At 48.3% G+C, this 20,927-nt stretch overlaps 1 protein-coding gene across 7 annotated transcripts in view; it reads right to left on the minus strand.

Moving 5' to 3' along the window:
• Window positions 1-4,949: 4,949 nt before the first annotated feature.
• LOC111833859 (arf-GAP with Rho-GAP domain, ANK repeat and PH domain-containing protein 1) overlaps window positions 4,950-20,927 on the minus strand; it is a 40,815-nt gene continuing 24,837 nt past the window's right edge. For 5 of the 7 annotated variants that reach the window (XM_023792528.2, XM_023792527.2, XM_023792532.2 and 2 more), the window contains 22 exons: window positions 17,845-18,019; window positions 17,624-17,758; window positions 17,397-17,532; window positions 17,197-17,299; window positions 16,706-16,901; window positions 15,787-15,832; window positions 15,173-15,336; window positions 14,092-14,304; window positions 13,774-13,879; window positions 13,305-13,452; window positions 13,135-13,218; window positions 12,976-13,050; window positions 12,402-12,519; window positions 11,422-11,535; window positions 10,709-10,854; window positions 10,216-10,245; window positions 9,833-9,915; window positions 9,327-9,386; window positions 7,665-7,728; window positions 7,387-7,545; window positions 6,802-6,839; window positions 4,950-6,341 (listed from right to left, as the gene is read on the minus strand). In XM_023792528.2, coding sequence (XP_023648296.1) covers window positions 6,822-6,839; window positions 7,387-7,545; window positions 7,665-7,728; window positions 9,327-9,386; window positions 9,833-9,915; window positions 10,216-10,245; window positions 10,709-10,854; window positions 11,422-11,535; window positions 12,402-12,519; window positions 12,976-13,050; window positions 13,135-13,218; window positions 13,305-13,452; window positions 13,774-13,879; window positions 14,092-14,304; window positions 15,173-15,336; window positions 15,787-15,832; window positions 16,706-16,901; window positions 17,197-17,299; window positions 17,397-17,532; window positions 17,624-17,758; window positions 17,845-18,019 — 2,373 coding nt within the window. In that variant the 3' untranslated portion in view covers window positions 4,950-6,341; window positions 6,802-6,821. The remainder of the gene's footprint in view (window positions 6,342-6,801; window positions 6,840-7,386; window positions 7,546-7,664; window positions 7,729-9,326; window positions 9,387-9,832; window positions 9,916-10,215; window positions 10,246-10,708; window positions 10,855-11,421; window positions 11,536-12,401; window positions 12,520-12,975; window positions 13,051-13,134; window positions 13,219-13,304; window positions 13,453-13,773; window positions 13,880-14,091; window positions 14,305-15,172; window positions 15,337-15,786; window positions 15,833-16,705; window positions 16,902-17,196; window positions 17,300-17,396; window positions 17,533-17,623; window positions 17,759-17,844; window positions 18,020-20,927) is intronic. The other 2 variants (XM_023792530.2, XM_023792529.2) reach the window with 2 other exon arrangements.

Consider the following 20,927-nt stretch of genomic DNA (forward strand, 5'->3'; position numbering starts at 1 on the left):
TTCAGGTTGGTGGTTATACTGGCTCCCACATGGACTTAAAGTTAAAATCAGAACTCTTCACCTTCCATATATTGATTCTCTCTTGCCGGTGTAGGACACCCCTTTTTAAAATTCGAACAAAGTATCCTGGATATTTGAACATGGGTGTTTGAAGTGGACGTCAGGGAGCTCTTCTCCACACCGAACCACTTGCATAACAGGCATAATTCACTGCTTTCAAACAGGAGGCTGCAGCATCTGGCGTTCAACTGGCCACCTTGCCGCTCCGCTTTAAAATGCTGATTTAGCGCTTAACTCAGAGGGGGGAAGTGGAGGGACAAAATACCTTTAATCTCTGTCAATGAGCACTATGCAGATGAGGCAGGTTATTTTCAAAAGGACTATGCAGTATCATTCATTGTTTAGTTTTCCCTGACGTTTTCACTGAACTGATTCACGCAAGACTGAGTTAGAAGATATTAAGGTTCAGACTTCTGCAGTACGCTGTTATTTATATGCGTTACATAATGCAGATAGTAAATATACAAATATGCATAACATAAGCCTATGTAGAATCAATGAATTCCGGTGTCTGTGTCGCATTATTAACCACTCGAGGCTTTGTGTTTACGCATCTGCTCATGTGAACTTGTCACCACAGGAGGACGAGGCAGAGGAGGAAGAGAAAGACGAGTGAGTCACATAACGGCACACACTCGCAAGGGGAGTCACGCCTTCTGAGTCACGCATCAGAAAAAAAAAATAAGCAAAGTTTAGATCAGTGCTGTGTGGGTCAGATGTGGGTGTGCAGGAGAGTTGGTGGGGGGGACAAGGGGGGGGCAGGCCATGTTGAAGCAAGGACAACTGTTGCAGAGGCTTAACCACGCAGGAAATGTGACATGCATAGGTGCAATGTCTGGGAGGCTTTTGTCACTGTGCCTGTAAGGGGCAGTCACCCAAGGTAAATAAAGGAGAATTGTGCAAATGAGGTAATACCTTAACAAAGCCGGTGTTCAGTCCCACCACAAGTTTCATTAATATTTAGTAGGATATAGAAATGGATGCCCCCCCCCCACTCTCACCTCCTTTCTGAAGTGTTGTGTTAATGCATATTCTCGAAAGACTAGATAAACAGGGCAGCACTGTGTGGCCCGTCCTGACAGGAACTGCAAAAAAAAAAGTGTAGTGTAATTTGAGACAGTGACAATTACATCACTAACCTTCATGAAATGTGCCGTGGTCTGGATCAGCAGATCATACCTGCTTTTAGAAGCTGCCGGTCAAGGAAGAGTTTGACCATAAATCATAATTTGGCAGATAGACACTGTGACGTTTATCATTAGCTCTCAGACCCACGTGACATCAGGACAGGCTGCCAGGTCTGGAGAAGGGAGTACCACACAAGCAGCACCGCAGCACATGCACAGCGTCGCTTTTGGGGGGGGGGGGGGTGCGTAACATCAGTAGGGACACTGGTCTAACCTGGGGGAGCGAAAAAAGCTCCATTATGTTTATAAACAGGAAGCAAACCGATCCAGAACAGAGCTGCTCTGCGGCAGTAGGTGGGGGTTTGAATTTCATTGGGTGTAACTCCACCAGGAACCAGGTTTCACACAGAGTTAATTAAATGCCTGTTGTATCCACACAATCTCAGTAGGGGGCACACAAGTTCAATTTCCCACCCCCTTCATCCCCTCAGGCAGGTGCAGAAACAGAACTCTTGTTTACAAGAGTGAAGATTGTTTTTTTTCCCTCTATTCAAAGCGCCTACATTCAGCTTCTGTTCCATCCATAATTGCAGCAGCTCCACCGAAAGGGGATGACCTGACCTGTGGCTCAGATGCGCTCGCTCATGGGAGAGTGACACCCTGAGGTCAAAAATAAGTATACAAATAACCATGTCAAAGTGCTTCAGCTTCCTCATTGGCTCCTTCCCCACCATCACCATGGCAACGAAGGGTGGGGTTTCCATGGAAATGCTTTTACAGGGTGCCCTAGGAGCACATGCTAGCAGCAGGGGGCCACGGGAGGGGGCAGGCGTGTTTCTGGTCGACCTCCCCATGTCCGTGGCAGGTAGACGTGTCACACCCACATCACCACGCATTGCCCACCATATCGCCAAGCCAACAACCATGTGACTCTTCGTGTCCCAGCATCCCAACTCACAAACCTCACATTGTAGTCGCCCCCCCCCCCCCACTCTGTCTTGTCAAACTAGGGATGGGCTGTGTGCAGTTCCATGGTGCCACAATTCATTTAATCATGACATTTAAGCATAATAAGCATGTAAAAATCCAAGGAAATGACTAGCAGTATCTAACATCTGAAGGAATTTGCTTCACACATCAGCAGAGGATTCATCAACAGTATGCCGAGCCTATAACCTTCAACAAAACACACCCGTCCTGAAGCTGCCGGAATTTCAAGTCGGAATTGTCACCCGTTCCGCTACCCCCTCCCAAAGGAATACTAGCGATTGCTCACTTCGTCCTCACCGAAATGAAGAAAGCAACGACGCCGCTGCACGTTAAATTGGAATGGCCCGTACAAAAACTGTCATTTCACAGCCCAGACTAGGGAATTGGTGTCACGCTGAAGAGCTCCCATTTCTCTTCTAGTCAGATCCCCGTCATGTCATGGTGTATATCTACCCAACTCAGAGGAACTGGTTTCTACCAGCGTGACAAATAGTCACACTGATGGGCACGGGGAGCAGAAAGGGCAAGCCCCCCCCCCCCCCCCCCCGTCAATGATTATTGAAAAGTAAGAAGGCCCCTGATTCCGCTGGCAGGTTTCAGCCATAAACATGGCGTGCGATTGCCTTCGTTTAATTCTTGCACATGCAGCCGTAACAGAAAAGTATGGAAGGTGAAGACAGGCAAAGGAACCCACAGCTGAATTCCACTTCTAAATTACACCAGCAACAGAACTGATAGCAGGAACAAAGGAGCAGCAGCTCAAGCCCACAGGGGGTGTCCACCAGGCCAACCTCCCCCCCACTGCATCGAATGAGCAACAGGCCAATCCCACACGGGTCTCAAATCTCCACCCTCAGGCACCAGCTTGGAACCAGGAAGTGTCAACATTTTACAGTCTGGAGATACTGCAACCTGGACCCCAGGCTCAGAGCCCCGTACACCACAAATATACACCACCTTCAGGGGCATCACATACAGCCTGAGGGTCTATCCTGGATCACCACAGCATTTGCCCATCAGGGGAGCCACAGTGACTCAGTCCCCCCAGAATCCAGACCCCCCCACCCCCACCATCGGCGAGCTGGGTCCAGGAGGCAGAGCAGCAACATAGGCTGCCGCGTCACCATGGCAATGTGGCGTAATGGTGGAAGATCCCAATGCCTGGCAACCGACTTTATCTGACAGAGAATTGATGTGTTTACTTTACAGAGCCCGCTTCACGTTTCTGTGGATGATGAATTATCAGGTTATCAATGAAGGATTTCAAAGTAATTTATGGAAAGGTCACATTCAGTATAAGAGGCTTAAGATATTTTTCATCATCAGTAATTTCAGAGAGTATGGTTGTGTCACATCACAAAGTTCTAACAAGCTAACTTCACTTGTGAATAAGGGCACGTCACCCTCAAGGGCGCAAAGCATACAACAAAAACAAATCAACGTTTAACTTACTTACTATTCTTCAGTCACACAGTTCACCAGTACCTGACCCATGACCCATGGAGGGATTGGGGATGTCTTTCTGAGGAAGCTCCCCCCTCCCTCTGTCTCAAACAAACAGGCCCCCCGCTAGCTGGGCCACTTTGGAATTTTGTAGAAAGATCAGGCCTTTAGGGCTCTACCTAAAGGCAAAAAGAACTTCTATATAACTGGCAAGCGGTTCAAGGCTGTTGGTTTGATGATGATGATGATGATGATGATGATGAAGGTGTTCTCAGGAAAGCTTCATGGTCACCCAGCCGCCAGGAGGTGACTTACTCTGGACAATCCTATGGTGACATATGCCAATTAAGCAAATGCTAAAATATCCATTTATCAGTAAGAAAGACACTACACAGCTACTGAGTTTGTCACCAAGTTCATCATGCCATCTAATGGCTGTGTGACAGTTAAAAGGTCGAGTGGGAACATTTCATAGGAGCTTTGGGTCAGATCCTGGACAATGGGCAGGTGGAGCATCATCTAATTGTGAGACAACATCAAGCTACCATGACCACTACTGAGCAGATGGAATGGTGAAATATGAAGGAAATGGTCAGGGTGGGATTTAGGACCCAAACTATTAAAAGGTTGCTGTCAGAAAACCAGCAAAGCCCAGATCTAAGCAGATAATAAGCCCCCCCACACACAGAGTATAGTGGTTTTTTTGTGCCTGTCATTTTTTCTCTCCCCACCTTTTAACTGTTAGCACTATTGTGAGAAGACTGCTGTACATCCTAATCAGCAGAAAGTCATTTATCAGGCACAGCGAAAATGCACCTGGGACAGATCCGAGTTGCCTGTCCCCGCTAATCAAGTTAATTTTCCAATCGAAAGTCCTTCGGTGTGGTTCTGCTGAAAGTAATTACTGTTGCGGTGCAGATTGCGAGCAGCAGTTAAATAGTGATATCAATACTCTTCCTATGGTTTAAGATTTACAGAGTATCATTTGCATATCGCACTTGTAGAGTGAACTATTGGTTGACATTTTGCTAGTCAAACTAGCAGGAATTAGGCTACAGCCGTGGTAGGACAGTTTGAGAGAGCAGCAAAACCTGATAAATGCCCATATAAATATATGATGCAGTAGGAAATTCTGACCAGGTAGGAAAATGCGACAGAATACTGGCGCGCAGCCCAGGGATGGAACCGGTGCCTGAGACCCCTTTAGCCCTACTCCGTGATCGCTGGGACACACAGTGTAAAACAAAACACCGGGAAAGTATTCAGGCGTGTGCACGGGTGAAACTGCTACTGTAAATGAGTGGAATAACTGGCTGGACAGCACATGCGAAATATAAATGTCAGCTTTCAGGTTTGTATTTTGCAGGATTGTACATAAGAGGGCACATTTTAACCACACGAAACAGGGCATATGCGGAAGACTTGTGAAGTAACGGTGCGCTTGCGAATTCTGAGTCCAGTCATGGTAACAGGGCGACTACACAAGCTTGAGAAACCACAAAAACATTATTTGATCCATTATTTTATCCATTTAAAAAAAGGTCAATTCACCTTACAGCAGCCTTAGATTCAGACCAAAAACACCTTTGGCTGCCATGTCATACCTACATGTGAAACCGTACCCTTGTTCCTTCATTTTTATTAAGCTCACAAATCAGTCAATTGACCAGCTTTCCGTGTAATTCAGGACCAAGTGGTGTAAACTTGTCTTTGTTTAACCTATTTTTTATTTCTTTCTGAAGAGGAATTCACAATAGTAAGTTTTTATTCTTCCTGATGCTGAATTTACATTGAGAAATTAATTAACCTGTGATATTCACTTACAAACAGGATTCAACACATTTTAATATGAAAATCTTAATTCTCAACTGCATGCTAGAAGGATGAAGTCCAACTGGTGCAAAATAAATAATTTATATTCTGTAAAAAATGTTAAACAGAAGAGCAGGCTGTGCAAACCTGATGGAGGTTAAGATACAATAATATTGTTCTAGGAATAGAAGTCTACCCCTTGTCTTAATATAAATGCTTTTAGACATTAACATTAGTAACTGGTACAGTCACGCAAGCTTTTGACTCTGCTATGGAGCCATTTGTGTTTTCTGCAATTAAGTAAAAAAAAAAAAAAAAGATTAAAGAGTTGCCTTTTGGCAGAAATAAATTCAGCTAAGCACCTTTGAGCGTTGCTGTCCACAGACATTCAGTCCATGCGGTCTAAAGTGTGTGAAAGGGTTGGGCTGAGATAGGGGACTGTTTGGTCACAGGAAAATGAGCAGAGTCATGTGAGCACAGGTTAGGCAAATCCGTAACTGTCACAGCGAGGCGAAAAATGGGAAGTCGTCCAGTAGTCTGTCCTGATAATGGACTCACTGAGCGAGTCTCAACAAAAAACAGCGAGACCTCAGAGGCCTGGTTAAGTGAAGGCAGGATGTACAAACCCTGGAGTGGCCACCCATATCCAGATGGACAGACTTCAACATCGCCACTCTGACATCCTCAGATTCACCACGACAGCTGCTGTGAGCCAATCCTCCAGCAAAGACCATCCCATTGTTCCTGTGAAAGGCCGCAGGTTCCCAGTGTTACAGAGATCCAGGATTCCATTAATGGGGGATGGGGACCATTTGCAGTTTGACGTGCTCCAGTTTGGCCATGCAACCTCTGGTGGTCTTACTTTCACATGTCTTCATTGTGCAAAGCTGCCCTCTACTGGTCTTTGACCTGTAGTGAAAGAATCAAATAGTAAATATCCACCCATCTTCCATCTACTCATCCACGAGAAGCCCTGGAGCTCAAGGCAGGATATGCTTTGGACAGGATGCCAGGTCATCACAGGGCACATGGACATGTACATACTCACACATAAGATCATAGATTATGGACAATTTAGAAGGTACCTGTCGTACTTTGTCTGTTTACTACTGTCTATTGCAGAATGCCGTTTGTATTGAATGTCCGTATGTCTGCACTTCAGAAGTAGCCACTGCAATTCTGTTGTACAAGTAGCATCCGTGCTCCAGTATGACAATAAAGGCTTTCTATGTCTATTCTATTTCTATTCTATTTCTATTTCTACCTAGACCAATACAATATAAGAGATTAATACTGTAGTAAAGCAGATTTCTGGACTGTTGATTGTATTCTCCAGCTATTAGTGACACACACACAGCAGATCTCTTACCTTACGGCTCGAATGTACCGTCATACATTTCTGAAAAGCTAAGAGTGAAAAGAAGGGGATGTTAACCAAAAGTTAACCAAACTGATAACTTGAAAAATTTGCCAAAATACCCATGGAACTGAATTTTCTGACCTAAGGTTAAGTAAAAGCCAACACAAACCCCCCCAGTGCAAGTCTGAAGCATTTGATCAAAAGTTCTGCATTTGTATGTTGTATTTATCGGTATATTAAAATACACACGTAAATACAAACATACATGTATTAGATCACTCCGCAGCAGATTCCCCAGTAATAACAGGAACCCAACACCCCAACTACTAAGGCTTGCGTTTCGGAATCACAGTGTTCTTGGATCCAGAGTTCAACTGGCAGGATCAGTGCTCCAGTTGCAGGATGCATTGAACACCCAATCAATCATTAACATCGTGCTCTGTACTGACAAGATGGCCGACCGCACATACTGGGTAACAGATCACCAGGTGCAGGGAGCCGAATCGGCCTTGCAAATCTCAGGCCCAAGGGCTCAGTTTCTGGTCGGCCCACCCTGTCCGTATAGAGCCTCTCTGATTGGCTGATTGGACTCACGGCGAGCGGGTCAGCAGTGAAAGCAGCGACGCTGTTCCTCATCTCGTTCTCGCTGCCGCGCAGTGGGATCAGAGACACGTTACCCAGCCTGACGTCCAGCGGGGCTGTGCGATTAGCCCGCACCTTCATCGTGTCCGCTGGCCACACACTGCCCTCGTGCTGGAAGAGATGGAGGAGTTGGGGGGTTCAGGGGACATGAGGGGTCAGGTGACATGATTCCAAAGAAAAGAATGCGAGTCTCCTAAAGCCATAGGTTGGGTGTCACTGTGGACTCTCACCTGGATGCTCATGAAGGTGGCAAACCATTCCCTCATGTCCGCCTGCGTGTCGCAACACAGGTACCTGTGAGCAGACGGCATGAGCCATGGTGAGCGACGGCTGGAAGCTTCCGGAGAACGGCAGTGCCGCTGACCATTCTCTCGGCTTTCTCCCACACTTATAACAATGTTGACCGTGTGCATCATTCTGGGATGAGACAGAGGGGCCGAGTCTGATTGTACCCTGAAGGGGGGGCCGGGCTTTAGCTGACTGTACTGGGTGCGAGGGCGTGAGGCTGTCCTGCATCCTAGAGTGTTTCATCCCTCCTCCCAACCCAAGGGGTGGAGCAGTTGCCTCCGCGCGGACCCTGACTCCCTTTCGCCTCCACGCGGACCCTGACTCCCATTCACCTCCACGTTGACCCTGACTCCCTTTCGCCTCCACGCGGACCCTGACTCCCATTCGCCTCCACGTTGACCCTGACTCCCTTTCGCCTCCATGTGGGCCCTGACTCCCATTCGCCTCCACGTTGACCCTGACTCCCTTTCGCCTCCACACGGACCCTGACTCCCATTCGCCTCCACGTTGACCCTGACTCCCTTTCACCTCCACGCGGGCCCTGACTCCCTTTCGCCTCCAAGCGGACCCTGACTCCCTTTCGCCTCCACGCGGACCCTGACTCCCTTTCGCCTCCAAGCGGGCCCTGACTCCCTTTCGCCTCCACGCGGACCCTGACTCCCATTCGCCTCCACGTTGACCCTGACTCCCTTTCGCCTCCACGCGGACCCTGACTCCCATTCGCCTCCACGTTGACCCTGACTCCCTTTCGCCTCCATGCGGACCCTGACTCCCATTCGCCTCCACGTTGACCCTGACTCCTTTTCGCCTCCACGCGGGCCCTGACTCCCTTTCGCCTCCAAGCGGGCACTGACTCCCTTTCGCCTCCAAGCGGGCCCTGACTCCCTTTCGCCTCCACGCGGACCCTGACTCCCTTTCGCCTCCAAGCGGGCCCTGACTCCTCTTTGGTGCTTGCGAGGGACCGAGCGCCACGTCACTCTCAGACATTCATGCGACCTGGCTTACTGCTTGTACTCGTGAACTTGTCATGAGCGCTCGGCCTTACCGCATATCTGGCTGCTCGACTCTCAGCTTCCCCCCCCCCCAACACTGAGGTTAGCGATTCAGATCATCACTTACTCGCCACAGACCGCCCACACCGCCATCTCCCTGTCTGTTCACCTGCAGATAAGTTTCCCTGCGAAACTAAAATGGTGGCTTCTGGTCCACAGTACGGTGAGCTGTTACCATTCACACACTCACACACTTCTTGGTCACGTACTCATGCACACCCCCCCATCACCCCCCACCATGACGCTTCCTGTGATAGGAGGAGCCGGGCCAAAGTGGGTGGGGCTAGGGCACATGGGCAAATGTGACAGACCCTATGTCTGTGGGGCTTATGGCTGTGTGTGTGTGTGTGTGTGTGTGTGTGTGTGTGTGCGCACACGTGTTTGAGAGCTGGGGGAATGGGGCTATGCGGGGGCAGTTTTCCTCAGATGATTCAGCCTTCATGAAGCAAAAAATGATCACATGAAAATACGCATGAGCAGCCACAGGGAGGCTGGGCGGGACGCCGGCCTTCGAGAGGGCCGCCATTGGACCGCACAGGTCACATGACTCACCACTGCTGCCTCTCGGGCTTCTCGTGCTTCTCGTTCTCATGTACCACAGTCAGGCCCCAGCTGGAACAAGGAGGCTGTTGGTTAGCTAAGGGTCAGGCATGGGCAGCCAGAGCATGGCACCAGCATCGCATAGGGGTACGCAATGGGACAGAACACAACGTGTCATTAAGTGAAGCAGATACACTAATTACTCATTTTCATAGGAACAAAGTACATTATTCTCTTAGAGTCAAATGGTAAGCAAAGCTTGGTTGTACTGCCCCCATGTGGTCACTGTAACAATTACTTACATTTACTGCTCAGGTAAGTATTAAGTTAAGTGGAAATCCATCTGACAGCATATGACTGTACACTCTGAATATCCGAGACATTCATATTGTCCTAGCCAAAGCACCAGTCAGACCAGCTTCACCCATCCCCTCGTTTTCCTGGAGGTTACTGGAGGCTGATGTAAGATTCCGCAGTCCCATGTACTGCCACCAGAGGGACCCAGTCCCAGTTCTCACCATGTAGGAGGTCGTAGCTTCTTCCGGATGCCCTGGTATACTCGGAGGTTTTTCACAGGCCACTCCTTCTCAGGTCGATTGCTCTGTGGGGGCAGCAAGTGGATGGGGGGGGGGGGCTATTCAAATTGATGGGCAATGGGTAAAAATACAACCCCCTCCCATCAGATAAGAGGACAGGTTTCCTTTAAACAAGAAAATGTGCACAATGATTTTCCCCATAGGAATAACGCAAAGAATTTTCCCCTGGGATCAATACAGTTAATCCAATGTAGTGTAATGTACTAGATGCAGCCTTTGCTTCCACAGAAGAGAGCTCAGAGAAGACCCCACAGCGCCCCCTATGGGAGGGGGTAGAGAGAGACTGACAGTCCAACAGTACTTACACACTGATGCTGAGGAAACTTTTGTAGGCTCTGTGAGTAAAAATTATTTAAAATAACCAACTCAGAGATTCGTTTTGTTAATTTGGTGCCAACCAGGATGTTTTTACTTTGTGTTTCAGTGTCACAGAAACATCTGGACTCATGTTTTGTGAAGTGTTTATAATTAGTGTTATGCCTCTTACGTTTCACACACACACACACACACACACACACATACATTTGTATTCATATCTTTGTGGTGACCATCCATTAATTTCTATGGGAAAAACCCATAATCCCCACAATGACGACCCTAACCCCCACCCAGCCCTAACCTTTACCATAAATAACCAAACAAAATACAAGACATTCATAATTTTTAGTTTTTCGATTTCATTCACAATTTTTTACAAAATTGAGGTTATCCTGATTGATTTTTATCACAGTGTGGGGAAATATGGTTCCCATAAGGTAATAATTCCAAAAACACAGACGCACACCGACAAAGCCTTACACGAACTTCCTTGTACAGCCTGAGGGAGGTGCTGCTCAGGATAAAATAGCGGTCATGGAAGCTGCCAGCCCCAAGGCCCAGGCCCAGGAGGTTACGCTCCTCGCGGAACTTCATCATGCCATGCTTGGACACTTCCACTTTGCTGGCTGGAGGGGGGAGGGCAGAACAGGTCAACGCTGCCAGCCTGAACCATTTGAGTGGTCGCCTAGCAAACAGGCATTCAGTCAACTAACAGGAGGCTCATGTTATAAACACACATCCAGCCAAGCGTCCCCCCCTGCAGGGAGAAGAGCGTCTGCTTTGTGGTACATAATCTGTACGCTTCAGGTGGGACGAACTGCTTGACTTTTTGTCCCTCACACTGCAGGCTTTGTGTGAATTTTCAACAAGGCTGGTCTGTTTTTGAAATACTCTTTCTTACTTCAGCCATAAAGTATGAGGAGACTGGGCACTGAATGAGAGGAGATAGTCCTTTCAAAAAGAAAAGATTAAATTCCTCAAGGCTGATGCGTTGTTTTCTTTTAACAAATAAGCAAAAAGAAGTTTTTTTTTTGTTTTTTTTTTGCTTTGCTCCATATTGATGTGAATTATTCTCTACCCACAATGCACAGAGAGATGTGACCATCCTAAGACTACAGCACAGATAATGGAGAAACTCCCATAATTGTACATTAAGATCTCAACCACTCGGCTCTGCTGTTGTGGTCTCTTACCTAAGTAGACCAGCATGGCCTCCATGGAGATGTGTTTCTTTACCACCAGGTAGCTATCCGTGCCCAGGGAGTGAAGGACAGGGAGCACTTTCTCCTGGTAGTGCAGAGGTCGTTCTAGGTCAAACAGGAAGTCAACTTGAGCACAAGGACATTTCATCCACTGTATTCACAATTATCCATTAGATAAAAGAAAAGAGTGACTTCATTTGCCTTCTGTAGAAGGTACAAAGAAATTCTTCCATGAGAGGTTTTGTGGGTCAGAGCACAGAGTGAAGCTACTTTCACCGGCCCAAGGAGCCAATGGTGACACGATTACAACGCCCACCTCAGCATTCAAGCCCACAACTTTCTAAACAGGGACACAGATCCCTAATCCCCGAGACACACCTCACCCTCATTATTTAAACTAATAATAAGAACATAAGAAATTTACAAATGAGAGGAGGCCATTCGGCCCATCAAGCTCGTTTGGGAAGAACTTAACTAATAGCTCAGAGTTGTTAAAATCTTATCTAGCTCTGATTTAAAGGAACCCAGGGTTTTAGCTTCCGCTACACTAGCAGGAAGACTATTCCATACTCTAACTACACGCTGTGTAAAGAAGTGCTTTCTCAAATTCAGTCTAAAATGTTCTCCCACTAATTTCCACCTATGGCCACGAGTTCTAGTATTTAAACTAATATTAAAGTAGCCATTTGGCTGAACAGCATCCAGACCTGTTAGAATCTTATATACCTGGATCATGTCCCCCCTTAATCTCCTTTGTGTGAGGTTGAACAGATTCAGCTCAGCTAACGTCTCCTTATAAGACATTCCTCTAAGACCAGGAATCATTCTTCTAGCCCTACATTGAACCTTTTCCAAGGCATTTATCCTGCCAGCCTTCATTTAAGAACAAGCAGTGTTTCCGAGACGAAGGTGTGAATGATGTCACATCCTCATCCAGCTGGCGGGACATCCTAACCCAACGGCAGACCAACCTGTCTCATCCTTCTCGTTCACTTCAAAGCAGCACCAGTAGTCCTTGTCGCGGACGGAGATTTTCCGCCGGTCCAGTATCTCAAAGGTCAGCTCTGCCGCTATCATGGTGGCCGGGATCTCAAAAAAGCCAACCGGGAAGCCGGGTGAGAGCCAGAGCCACAGCCGCAGCAAACACCATCACACACAAATGGCTGACTGATCATTTACAAATCCTGTAAACTGTAAAGTGCCCAGTGCCAGAAAGGTTATTTCATGCAGTGTAAGGTCATAAATAAATAACGGTACATATTATGAGGCCTGCATGGAGACTTACTGAGGTCTGATGTGATTAAACTGTCACAACATTAAACATAATTTGTATCAAAGGACAACAGGCCTACAGGCAAATAACTCACAATAACTTGAGGATTAAAATCATCATATTACTGTCTCTCTAAGATATATGCTGTTGTGAAAGTACATAAAACCAACAAACACAAAAAAATGTAAGTGCAGTGAGGCACAGCGAAACACAACCAGCTACACGACACTGCCACCAACAGGACAAAGATGGAACAGCAGGATAAAACTTACCTTCACATGCTGCTCTGCTGTCTCCTTCTTCTCCTCCAGGTACACTGTGCAGATGAAGTCCCCAGAGCCAGAGGGCTGCAGGCAGGGCAATCAGTTACAGCCAATCAGAACACAGAATACCCACAATCCTCCAGAAGGCGTGTGTGATGCTTCACTCACCGGGACCTTGGCGTTCAGGTTCTCTCGCACCTTGATGATGACCGTGATCTCATCCAGCTGTTTCTGTAGCTGCTGCTCATTCACCTGCAGATGACCGAGGGAGAGGGCAATGCAGCAGTGCATGCTGGGATTTCGAAACATTAGCTAGGCAACCATTTCAGGGGGCTCACATTAAAGACGGTCACGTAGTGTTCGATCAGCTCCTCGACGACGCGGCCGGCGTTGTAGTCCTTCCCGTCTGTCTGGAAGAGCGTGGGGCCAAAGACGATGGCCAAGTTGTGAAGGTTCATCTGGTTCATGTCCGCAAAGCACTGGATGCTGTGAGAGAAGAAAACAAACCTACAACTGAGTGGCCGCAAGGAGCCGTTAATGTGAGAGTAACGAGGAACAGCTCTTACAACTTCAGAGTGAAGCCCTTCTGCATGAAATCAGCCAATTAATCACCCCAAAGGTTAATCCCAACCAAGAATGTGATGACATCTGGGGAGGAATGTGGAGGAAGAAGGTGAGATCAGCTTTGGTGGGGGGAGAACATGGGAGTGGAGATGGAGGAGAAAAATATGAGCGGGAATATGCAGAGGTCCAGAGGGAGAGGATGAGTGAAGGCCTTCTTCTCCTGAAGGACACGGAGCATCTCACCAGTAGAGGTGGTTGACTAGGGCCCGCAGGGTAGCCTTATTGACTCTGGGCAGGTTGCCAAGGAGGAACTGGTACTGGCTGATCTTCTGGGTCTCATCAGTGAGGCCTGTTGGGGCCCAGCAGGGGGACAAAAGAGGAATCATTCTCAGGTGCGGTTTCTGTGTCGAGATCTTAGGTTAGGGAAGTAGAGAGCGTTGTCTGCAAGAGTAGCTGGTGAGTGTAGCTGGTGAGTGTAGCTGGTGAGCTTAGCGTTGAGTATAGCGGGGAGCATGAGAATAGGCGGGAAAAAAGCCAGACCAGCAAATCATCTCTCAGTACCTGTGGTGCTGAGCCAGTCCTGCGAAGCCTCGCTGGTGAAAATGCCGCCCTCCACATCCCGGAAGAACCTCTTCAGCACGTTGGACACATCGTCCACTTGATGCTCCCCCTCCTTTAGCCGCACGCTGCGCGCGTCTCGCCGGAAGGACTCCAGCAGGGCGGCGATCTTGGAGTTCACGCCACTCTTGCGGTAGATGCCCTCGGAGGTAAGGCCTTGAGACGAGGGCACCGAAACGTCAGTTGGGGGGTGGAAGGGGGGAACAGTGTCACGCAAAGGCGTGATACACACCTTTATGCCACAGTTAGTTACAGTGTAGCAATTTTTCAAACACGACACTTTTATACATCACAGTTGGGTGAGAAAAGGAGAGTTTTACAATTTAATATTACTGATAAATCGTTTGATTTTACTTCCAAACATGTAAATTTCATGACTTCCTCAGGCGCGTGCAGGACTGGCGGGACCTGAGTACTTGCTCTTGAATGATTGAAAATAACCTCCTTTCATGTTCCAAGTGCCTTTTTCAATAATCAGCAATCATGCAAAATCTTCACAAAAATTTACAGAGGGAGATCCCCCCCCACTTCCTCGATCACGTAAATTTACAGAGAGGAACTGGCAAAAAGTACTGGTCAACTATGCCCCCCGTTTGAGCACCTGCCCCTCAAAAAGTATCTACACGTCAAAACTTGTGAACTTGTTTTTCCCAACCCAGGCAGTCAGGATGCGATGCCAACGCGTGATTCTCAGATTGAACAGAGTTGGCTTATTACTAGAAAATTGTTTGATTGGGCACTGGATGCCGGGAGCTCAGCAGGCCATTCTGTCAGGCCGAGGTCACACAATAGGTCACATGAGTCCGCGGGAAAGGGGAGGTGGGGGGCGGGGGGGCGGGGGGTAAATCAGTATGGTGTGATTAGACCTTAAGGCATATTCCCCTCAGCTATGATGCCCGTCAGCTCTTTGCTAAAATGGTGACAGCACATGTCTCTGAACCTGATACAGTACTTATGAAATACCTAAACCAGCCGTCACTTGGACAGGGTTTGATTCCTTCGCCTCCCCTGTGCTCACACTCACCGCACTGGGTGATGTAGTCAACGCATCGGTCCACGATGACTGGGATGTCTGACTCGGTCAGCTGCTGCTGGCACAGCGTGTCCCCGGAGCTCCTGGCTGCCTGCTGGATTGCGGCTGACCAGCCCAGAAAGTCCAGCTTCCGCTCACCCTCGATGTACAGCGTCCTACCGGGAGAAGGGCAGGATGGATCTCACCACCGCTGGTCACATCACAGCTGGTCACATCACCACTGGCCACATCACCGCTGGTCACATCACGGCTTGAAACATCCCTAAGTGCTTCGTTCACCCCCCCAGCTAAAAATGACTACCCCCACCATGAGTTTCTCATCCCACAGCACTTCAATCTTAACATACCACACAGTTACACCAACCTCATCCCTCGTTACTGTCAAATCTCTCACCATCTTACAATTACCCAGAATCCTTTATTCTACAACGACATCTCTCAGGGTCATTTGGTAACTATTCATTATCCTTTATCCCACCACATTCGTCATCACCTGGTAATTAGAGCTGCTTAACAGACCTCCCTGGCCTTAAATCACCAATCGTTGTATTTCTGGAAATATCTAAGATGGTGCTGGTCACATGAACATAAAAAAAGAATCTCACCTTCCTCTTTCCACCAAAACGAGTACCTCATTCTCCTGCTGGATAGCTGTGAGAGGAGAAAACAAACACCGTTACTCGATTTTTCTAACATTAACATCCGTGGACGCAGCAGGTCTGGCAGACCTCATCGACCGGCCAAAACACGCTGGCTTACCGTTGTGTCCAGAGTGCCTAGAGCGATGACATGAACAATCTGCTTTTCAATATTGTGTTAGGCTGCACTTTTACTTCACTTCACATTTGGTAAGAAGGAAAGAATACTTCCGGGAAAGAAGGGAGACAAAGAGAGAAGAGGAGAGACCTACATCTCCTGGATCGAATAAGCTTTACAGATCTGGAAAAAATTAAGAGACCACAGCGCGATTTTCTACTTCACTAATTTCTCAATTTATGGGTGGATGCCTGTGAATAATGTTTTTTTTGCAAACTGCAGCCTGGTTCTTCTCTGTTTCTCATTAATGAAGGGCTTCTTCCTGGCTTTATGGATCTGCGGTCCTGCTTCTAAAAGCCTGATATGAACTGTCCTAGCAGTGCACTTCACACCTTAATGTTTCCTTTTGAAGGTCACTTGAGGTCATCCTCCGATTTATGTGGCACTACCAGATAAGTGGATGATAAGTTGCTTCTTCCTTCTTACCGGACTGGTTTTAGGTTATTGCCAGTGTCTCAAGTTTCACCTTGTTCTGCTGTCCTGCTGTCTTACAAACTGGACAGAACCTGCCATGTAGCTTTCTGCCAGCAGAACCAGGATCGAACCCAGATTAAAAATTTTAATTTTATATATATATATATATATGGAGTGGTTCTTACTTTTTCCCAGAGCTGTATGCCAGTGGAGACTCTCATTAGCAGTCACCCATCAGCCCACAAACTCCAGCCACTCAACCCCCCCCCCCACCCCCCCGAGCCCCACACTCACAGAGCTCCTGTAGCTTGCGCAGGTGAATGACCTCCTCCCCCCCACTGTCTTCAAAGCAGGTATGCAGCATGGAGCCCACCAGGGCGAAGCAGCCCACCCTGGAGCTCTGCAGGTTCAGGCCGTCCTTGTATTTCAGTCTGCCGATCCGCTCAAAGTCTCGGTTCAACAGGTCTTCTGCGGAGGCTGGGATGAAGGACTTTTGGAGACGAGGGTCCACACAGGAAGGGGACAATTATCACAAAGTACTACAGCTGAGTACAGCAAGACCTGCTTCAATGCAAACTTCTTTATGATACAAGACCACCACCGAAACAACTGGTGTAAGGATGAGGAGCAAGGAGACGTGGTCTTACGCAAACAATGGTTTGACAGACGAGGACCCAAAAGGCAAAGAGCAGGAGCATGTTTCTGATTTCATCACATTTCATTCATGTTGAGTAACAGCATCCAGGACATTAAGCAAGAGTGCCAGCCGCTGTGGGCGAAGCTACCTTGGTGATGGACTTCACCCACTCCTTCACGCTCTCCTGGCTGTCCGCACCGAACAGATAGAGCCGCTCCGAGTCGGAGTAGATCTCAAATGTGTAGTCATACCTTAAACAAGATAATGAGGAGAACATCTTGAGTCAGGAACGAGAACCTTTCAGAAAAAAAACAGAGGGATCTCTTTGAGATCTGGGGATGTCCGTACCCGTGTCTTTCTGGAGGGTTCACCGCAAGACAGACGATCTCCTTCATCTTCAGCCCTCCATTGGGGGTGGCGTTCTTATCGCTTTCGTAGTAGTGGAAATTTCCATCGTTTAACGTGCACCAGCGCCGGCTGAACTCTGGGAGAGAAGGTCACAGATCATAGACTCCGCTTCACAGTGGAATCCACAGAGAGCACACTAGGGTGGATCTCTTTCCTGGAAGCCTCACCTTCTTTGGACTTCCGCTCTGTGATTGGACGTGCCATTGAGGCAGTCTTGAAGAGGAACCCATTGTGCGTGATGGAAGGAGGGGCCATGTAATGCACTGTGTCCATGGGACCTCCAACTTCCGACCTGGGGACCTCTGTGAGGTCAGGGACAGGTCAGTCACACCCCACCAATCATTTAGCTTTTGTGCAAACCCGAAGAGGCATCGTCTCAGCCACCTACCCGTATTCCGGTTCTGGCTCAGTAATTCCACCTGCAGTTTCTGGTTGAAGCTCTGGGCCAGGCTAATGGTAGTAGGAAACTCAGGATTGCCTGTGTCACAGTTCACACTGGCTCCACAGAAGACCAGTGAGAGGGTCTCCAGAACGTCGTCGGACTGCACGTTGATGCACAGAGCCTGGCGGTGAAGAGCAGGCACATCCTGAAGTGGATGCTTCTCACGTTTCGCTGAAGATACAGATTTACCCGGCATTCATAGTACATGGTACACGCCCAGTAACTCCCTGTTAGTCAAAATATGGGAAAAATTGTGTGGAAAAACATTTCACATACACTGATAGTCAGGCCCATCGAGGAGGACAACTGGGGAAGGACAGAAGGCCTAGTGGGTGGAGTCATGGGCCGGGGAATTATGCATGGCCCCAACAATAGTAAATGAATCACTTTCCGCTTCTAGATTTGTTCAGGTGACTTTATCCAAAACGCAGTGCTAAGATGCCTCCATAACTGAAGCTAATCTCTGATAACAGCTTCCCTCCATCCCACGAGTATCTAATCAGTGACGCACACAAGCTCATGTCTGACTTCCCCTCAGTCTGTGAGTGCCTCTCTCAGATGACGCACTAATTACAGGCCAAACGGATTACGGCACGATCACAATAAATAGCCGCTTCTTATGCTCAGCTCACACACGGCTGAGGACCCACTGTCTTCACTCTACCGCACACGCACCCGTTACGACACCACAAGGCAATCAGATGGCAAAGAAGTTCAATTACGCACCTTGAACTTATGGGCAGATCGGGCAGGGGAGCGACTACAAGACTAGCCCGTATATTAACTGACGCCAAGATTAGCCCATAAACTCTCGCACTCAGCAATAGTTATGCAACAAATCCCAGGAGGCCGTAAGTTCGAATCCCAGAAGGAATTCCTTATCCAGGCTTGCATATTAAAAAAGCTCCCGTCCATTACATCATTTGAGCAAAAGGCCTTTTCCAGAGCAGGGAAAACATCATGAAAGTTTACTGCCAGCAGCGAACTTAAATGCCTCACATCCCAATGGAGTCGATACGGCAAACTTCCAATAAAAAACTTTTACTGGGCAAATACCCACAATAAGAGCCAAGATCACAGCCAAGAGTGAACGTGCTGATTTATTCAAACTGGCCACCGAACGTCCCCTCCTAGCGCAAGCCACAACACCAATGTGGACATGTGTCACGGGGCTGTGAATGAATGAGCGCTTGTTGAGCCATCAGATTCCAGAAAAGGGTGGGAACAGTCGACACAGAAGATTCACTCGGCTCCCAGTGAAACCATCACGCTCAGGGGAGTTGGCCTTTCACCCTGAGATGGTTCTTCGCCTCCGACCACAGGAGTTGTTGTTTATTCTCTCTCTTTTGAACTAAATTTGACACCGTCGTGTCACCAACAGGGAGAGGAGAGCGGTGCAAAAATAAGCCAGAGCCGAGGTAAGAGTTTGTCCAGCTGCGAGTCTGTGTGGCTGGGAAAGCAGGGGGGGGGGGCAGCCGCGAGGGGCACTGCCAGGAGATTCGGCTCAGCAAAACATGTGCTGCTGCAGGATCATAGAGCCCAGGCTGGTAACAAATGCTGCCCTCAACAGTAACTCATGCGACACCAGAAGGAGGTGAGAAAAAAAGCTGCACATTGAGGGGAGAAAAGGAGGAGCTGCTTAACGGGGTTTGGAGCCAAACTCGACTCGCGACGGGCGCGGCCTGAAAATCCAGACGCCAGGAGGATTCGTCTGCGCTGAGCGACACGCGCCAACTGTAGCATTCCCACGGGCTTCGGGACAGATGCGGTCAGTACACCCAGAGGCGACGCTGTCTTCACCCAGAAACCTCTGGAAAAGCAATCATCAGGCTCTGGGATGACCTCACTCAGACACATTAAACCCGGGGCCAGTTTGCAGCCCTGTTTCGAAAGCAGGACAGCAGGACACATTCCCGGAGTCCTCTGAGGGTTAATGATAGCCGGAAGCACGAGTGAGATCCAGCTCTGTCCTGCACCTTTCACACTCACAAAGACACTGGCAACCGGACCCTGCTAATCGCACGAGAAATATCATCTTACCGTATCATTTTTCTCCTTTGCACAAATATACTGAGGCTTTTACTCACCACTGTTACCATAACAGAAACCAGCACATACTTAAAAAGTAGCATCCAAAACTTTAACCAGTACAAAGTTTCCTCGCATCCTGTTTCCAAGGAAGCATAGCATAGCAAGCCTAAAGATCGGTATGTTCAATCTGACAAAAAACACTGCTGGCAATAAAGCTAAATGCTTGTACAATAAATGATGAACAATGTAATAAAGTAAAAGGGACAGCTACCTTTCAAGAGGAACAGGTGACGGACACTGAGCAGGTTTCCCGGGAAAAAAGGTGAGATTTCATTTATTCCAGTGCAGAACAGTAAAAACTGGCTTTCTCACAGAGACACACTGCATACAGACGGGGGTGTGGGCCACTCTGTGCTTGAGAGGCCAGAACTCACCTCCCCCATGGGTGTGTAGACACACACGCCTACACACACATGCATACACACACACGCATACACACACATACACACACACACACGCCTACACACACACGCATACACACACATACACACACACACACACTCATACACACACACACACACTCATACACACACACACACACTCATAGCCAACCAAGCATTTATCCTGTTACACTGACAATCATGAACATACCAGAAGCATTTTTGAGGATCTGTCCAAACCCCAAACCTCACACACTCCCTGTCACACAAACACACACACACAAACACACACACACACACACACACACACACACACACACAGTCCATCAGCGAGACAGGAGCAATCGACTCACAGTCCACCAGAGTCTCCTGGGAGCAGACCCACTGTCGGCACGTCCTGGGACCGTCCCGCACGCGGAGCCACACAGCGACAACCTGGAGCCACGACTGCAGAGCGAGAGGCTCCACTGCAGCCCCCGCACAGCCAAACCCAAACAATGGGGGAGGGGGCGGGGAGGCGGCCCAACAGCACATTCCTGAACTGAGCTGGTGATGTCA

Source organism: Paramormyrops kingsleyae, chromosome 17 (genome assembly GCF_048594095.1).
Source record: "Paramormyrops kingsleyae isolate MSU_618 chromosome 17, PKINGS_0.4, whole genome shotgun sequence".
Lineage (NCBI taxonomy): Eukaryota > Metazoa > Chordata > Actinopteri > Osteoglossiformes > Mormyridae > Paramormyrops > Paramormyrops kingsleyae.